This window comes from Euphorbia lathyris, chromosome 3 (genome assembly GCF_963576675.1).
Source record: "Euphorbia lathyris chromosome 3, ddEupLath1.1, whole genome shotgun sequence".
Classification (NCBI taxonomy): Eukaryota; Viridiplantae; Streptophyta; class Magnoliopsida; order Malpighiales; family Euphorbiaceae; genus Euphorbia; species Euphorbia lathyris.
The window spans coordinates 71,079,376-71,085,097 of record NC_088912.1 but is presented as its reverse complement, the minus strand read 5'-3'; the positions used below and the strand labels follow the sequence as shown (position 1 = coordinate 71,085,097).

Here is a 5,722-nt window from a genome sequence, read left to right as displayed (position 1 = left end):
GAAAATGAAACTTTGAAGGATTACATGAAGCGATTCTAGCAGGAAGCCATTCAAGTCAAGATACTAAATGTAGGGGGAACAGTTGGCATTATGGTTGCAAATTGCCCCAATAAAGAGCTGTCTCGAGAGCTGACAACCAACAAGGTCAGAACTTTCAAGGACCTGACTCGAGCAAGGGATTTTGCAAATGGGAGGCCCACAAGCTAAATCCCCTACTAAAGGATCAGGCCGCCTCGACTAGCACATACAAGCAAGCTAGGAACGACAAGGACCGAGATCAAAAAAAGCCATGAGAGTACTCGGTGAGAACAACAATCTCCTTGAACGTTCCTATAAAGGAAGTCTTGTACTAGGTAGAGAAGAACAAGGTAGCGAAAGGGCACAATACGGAAGATTACAAACAGCTCATTGCTGAGCTAGAGAAGTCGGCTGTTCAAGAAAAGCTAGATCATTTTCTCAAGAAGATTGGGTGGGGCTTGGTATCTAAGTGAAGAAGAGTCGAGACAAGAATAAAGCCTCCTGAGGCGTCATCAACGTCATCTTATGAGGACCTCACTTAGAGTAAGCGTCCAAAAGAAAAATGTCCAAAGAGAATGAAAGACTTGATACATTATCCTAGTCAATCCCATTAATATCAAAGGATTGACCAATATAGAGGCTCCAAAAGTGGTGAGAAATCTTCAAAGGACATTGCCTCTGTAATGTCATGCTTTATTTTTTTTTCCACTTTCTACTTGATAGAATAAAATTTTAGATCTTTTGAGATCATGTTGAAGCTGAGTCTTCGCAGCTTCTTCAGCTTTCACCTTCTCCTAGAGATCCTCTATCTCATTCTCCAATTTCACATTCTTCTTACTTGGCTTTATAACTTTTACTGTCTCATCATTTAAGTCTTTAATTTGTTCGTAAATCACCTTAACTAGAGGGAAGGCATGCAAAACAAATATGAACAAATAAAGAGGATATAAAGAATTGGATGAGTATAAGGAGGAGAGAAATAAATTTTTACCGATTTATTTATTTTGAGTGGAGATTTATTTATTTATTTAGATTTTAATGTTGATATATTATAAAATTCAAAAACTTTTATGTCACAAAAGAAATTCAAGAACCATAAGTAATAGTTATGGTATAGTTAAGGGCCATAAATGTATTTTACCTGAACTTAAAAAGTAAAACCCTGGAATTCATACGTGTAAGCTAAACTCTCACGTGCCTAATCAGTGGCACTGAAACACGGTCGCCTCTCTTCCATTTTGGCATTTCTTCCCATTTTTCCCCTTTACATTGAGATTTGAGACAATTGAGAGAGAGAGAAGAGATACAGGGCGTGACCTCTGATCAAAAGAGAACACAAACACCAAAACCACATATACATCAAAGATGTGGAGACGAGCACTCTCTTCACAGCTCAGAACCCTAGCCTCCTGCCGATCTACTGCTGCCGCTACCCGATTCGCCTCTCCCAGTCGCGCCGTCGTTTCTCCTTCTCCCTCCGCTTCTATTCTCCATCGCTTTTTTAGCGGATCAGGTTATTTCTCGACCTCTTAATACCCTCTCAGATCAAATCTATATGATGATGTCACTGTCTATGCTCTCTTTTCGTTTATGTCTAATGTTTTTAATTTCCTTACTGATAGCTTGATTGATTTGATTTTTTTATTTTCATGTGATGGATGATAAGTACATTTATGAAACTCTACATATTATTATTTCTCGGTGTTGTTTTACGGGAGGTAATTCCAGTAAAAATATATTATATTAATTCAAAACTAGAATTTCTCTCTGTGCGCATAGAAAATTCTGAGATTGATTGAGTAGGAAATAAAGATTGGTTTATGATAAAATTGCATTTAGCATACGACTGCGTGTCTGAGATGTGTGCGTCCAAGTATCTTTTTATGTATCTGATGAGTGAAGAATGTTTCTTTTTTTGGGTGTATAGCGGATGGGTCTTTGAAGAAGACCGTTGAGGATGTAATGCCTATTGCTACCGGGCATGAGAGGGAGGAGCTTGAAGCGGAGCTTGAGGTAGTTAATCTTGTTTTATAGAGTAATAAATGAGCTGATTGTACAATGAATATTGGATAAATTATTTTATTGGTATACAAATTTAATGAACTAATAATAAGCACTGGGGTTTTGTAAAAAAAAAAAAAAACACTGGGTTTATGTAGTATTGTCGAGCAATTGGATAGTTGACATGCATTATTTGGATGATGTGTGGAATAGAATGTTGGAATTCTGCTATCATGCATGCTCTTTTTTTTTCTTTTTTGTCACATTCTCTCATCAACCAAACCATTATCTTATTCTTTGCTTGCTTTTCTTTTCTTTTCTTTTTCAGAAATCAGTTGATGCTGTTTTTAATTAAGATATTATCTTGACTAAGTTGGTTATTTTGAATAGGGAAGGGATATTCTTGAGATTAACCATCCTGTTGGTCCTTTTGGCACGAAGGTTAGTGGCTTGCGATTCTCACATTACAGTTGATGATATGTTTTGTTGTGTATTTAATAGCTGGGACTGATCTCCATTAGTGCTATTGTTTACAGTGGGTATCTTATTGACAGATAGGAGTTGGTTTTCTATTTTAATCTGAGGTTTCTGACATGTTCTATTTAATTGATGCTGCACATTCTTCTACTTAGTTTGGTGGTTGAGCGGTACCCTTTGTTTACCTTCATGGTTTTCAGGACTGGGTCTTTTAGATTATGTTCTCAATCTTCATTTATATCTAGGTGTATCCGCTTGACATGGTAGAACAATTATTTTCAAAGGTTCAATTACTTTCTGTAAACCTGAGTTGGTTAAGTTTCATGTTGATTGTTTTGCCTCCTCTCCAAATCATAACTGTGGAAGCAAATAAACAAACAACCATTTTAAGGAAGGAAAACTGTGTCTGATGTTTACTTTTATTGGTAACTATGAGCATCTGATGGGTAGCTTTGGAATAGGTAGGGCCTACCAGTCTAGTTAGCTTGTTTCAGGTTTTGTTCATTTCAAGTCAGACCCTTACTTGAGCTGATTTGTGGGAACTTGGTTGAGATAGGTGAGAGTTTCTTAGCTTGCCTTTGCAATAATTCTTGTTTTGTACTTGTTTTCAATTTTCTTTCATTTATATTTCAAGAGTATTTTCAATTTTTGAATTTGTAGTTCAAATATTTGAAGTCATTCTCCACTCACCACCCACTATTGAATTTTAGGAACATTTTAGGGTCATGGGTTCAATCCCCATGACTTAAAAAAAAAAGCCTTTCCCCACTATCTGATGTTAAAAAAGAAGAGAACACTCCCAATATAATGTCAATTAAGATGATGATTTGGATCATCTAGGACTTTCTTTGACATGTTTGGATGGATAAAGCATGCCTGCTTTACCCTGTTATTTTGAAATGTAAAAGCAAAAGAAAAAAAAAATTGATGACTACCATGGACTGTTTTTGAGTGTGTTTGTAGTTAGTTTTTGAACTTCCTATAAGGCCCGAATCCTACTTGGTAGTAATTTTATCTAGATATTATTCCATTATTGCATTTATCTAGTTGTTATTTTTGTTTAAGCAAGTAAATAAACATTACCTAAACTACACTTGCAGTCTGTTTGAAAAGAAATTAAATGATAATATTTTATCAATAATGATTATTTAAGAATACTAGCTTAATGCAGATAAATCTATTGAATGGATCATACTTCTATTATTAGTTTCTATGTGTTTTTTTATGTATTTTTTTTTCAATATTGATATTGCTTCTGTTGAGGGCGAGCCTTGGCGCAACGGTAAAACGTTGTTGTCGTGTGACCAGAGGTCACGGGTTCGAGTCTTAGGAGCGGCCTCTTGCCAATTAAATTGGCAAGGGAAGGCTTGCCCCCAATACACCCTTGTGGTGGGACCCCTCCCCGGACCCTCGCTCAGCGGGGACGCGTAATGCGACCGGGCCGCCCTTTTTTTTTTTTTATTGATATTGCTTCTGTTAGTATGATTGTTAGAAACGATACTGTCTTACTTAATCTCTCTGTGTTTTTATTTAAAAATTTAGAAATTCTTTTTTTTTTTTTTTGTTAAGCTTTTATGTATTTTTATATGTACTTTTGTTGAACTTTGAGTAGAGAATTACAGTTTTCTACTGGAATGGCTACTTTGAATTCTCATATATTAACTACATTTAAAACTGTAATACTGCCTATATTATTTTTTGCAATGTAAATGTAACAATTTATATATAATTTCTCTTTCTAGGAAGCACCAGCTGTTGTTAAGTCCTACTATGATAAGAGAATTGTTGGTTGCCCTGGAGGTGAAGGAGGTGAGTTTTTCGTATACTGTTATAACCCAAAATTATTATTTCTATGACAAATAAATCTGATATTGTTTGCTTGTTTTTGAATTTTAGAGGATGAGCATGATGTTGTCTGGTTTTGGCTGGAGAAAGGCCAGTCCCATGAGTGTCCAGTGTGTTCGCAGTACTTTGTGGTAAGTTGGATATCAATATTGAAATTCCTACAAGCATAGGCATGTTAATTTGTTCTGTTTCTGGTTAATAATATTTATGCCTAGATTTACATTGTAATGCGTTTAGTTATGCGTGAGCTCATGTAAGGCCCTGGGTAGTATAAGTATAATGCGCACCATTCACCTACACTGTATCTCTTGGTCCAGAGATGTATGATGTTCTTTGCGGGGCAATTTGTTAATGTGTTGGGGAGTTTGGGTGAATGACCATAGAAAAATAATTGATATAGTGAATAACTTCATGGGGAAGTGTAGTTGTTATCAATGTTATCAGACCTGGAACCAACCAGATGGAACTGGAACTGGACTAGTGTTGTGTCAGGTCAGGTAGATATTATCTTCTTTTTTAGTAAACCTGGACAGAACCAGTTGAACCAACCGGTTTAAACATGAACAGGTGAAATCGGTTTGTTCATAAAAATAATAAATATACATATATAAGTATAGTTAAACCTCATTATTGTGTTGATAATGAACAGCTGGAAGTAGTGGGTCCTGGTGGACCACCAGATGGACATGGAGACGAAGAACATCACTAGTTGCAGCTTTTCTTTTCAATTTTTCCTGATGGAATAAATTTCCAGAATACAAAGCCAGCATCGAAGTGGAAAAGCTTAATATGATGTTTGATTTTGATTATGATTATTTGTCTTAGTTGGTGTTGCTTTTGCAACGATTAAGATGGTTTATCTCTTTGTGGTTGTGCAAAGATATAAAATGATGTAACCATTGGATTTTGTTAGGTTTTTCAATGCATTGCCAAATAATCGATGGCTACACACTTCTATTCTTTCATCAAAGCTTTTTAACTGTTAGTATCTTATCTTCTTAGGACACCTGGCTCATCAAGAATCGAAATGTATGATTTCAGTTTCTTGTCTTGGATATTAAAGACTTTTTCCATTTCAGATGTTGCCTTGAATTGGATGCATGATTTCAGCATTAATAAGCTCAATACTAGAGATCTTGCTCTGAACAATATATAAAACATCAAAAGAACAATAAAAGTGAACCTCTTTATACTGGAAACTTGCCAACCAAAAATATGAACTACAAAACTACAAAATGAGCTTGTACATTTTAAGATTTCCGATGGTGATAATGAAGCACATGTCGCAGTCGCAGAAAAGGAATAGAAGAAGAGACGAAGGGTTTAGATTGGAATGGGGTTGGGTCCAACAGCCTTTTCAAAAAAAAAATGTTTAGTCTTT

At 35.7% G+C, this 5,722-nt stretch overlaps 1 protein-coding gene across 1 annotated transcript; it reads left to right on the top strand.

The window, feature by feature from the left end:
- The first annotated feature begins 1,258 nt into the window (after positions 1-1,258).
- Positions 1,259-5,326, top strand: LOC136223044 (cytochrome c oxidase subunit 5b-1, mitochondrial-like). Its single transcript, XM_066010827.1, has 6 exons — positions 1,259-1,531; positions 1,946-2,031; positions 2,410-2,460; positions 4,239-4,305; positions 4,393-4,472; positions 4,991-5,326. The coding sequence occupies exons 1-6, from the start codon at positions 1,384-1,386 to the stop codon at positions 5,048-5,050; spliced, it is 492 nt and encodes a 163-aa protein (XP_065866899.1). The 5' UTR covers positions 1,259-1,383; the 3' UTR covers positions 5,051-5,326.
- The last annotated feature ends 396 nt before the right edge of the window (positions 5,327-5,722 follow it).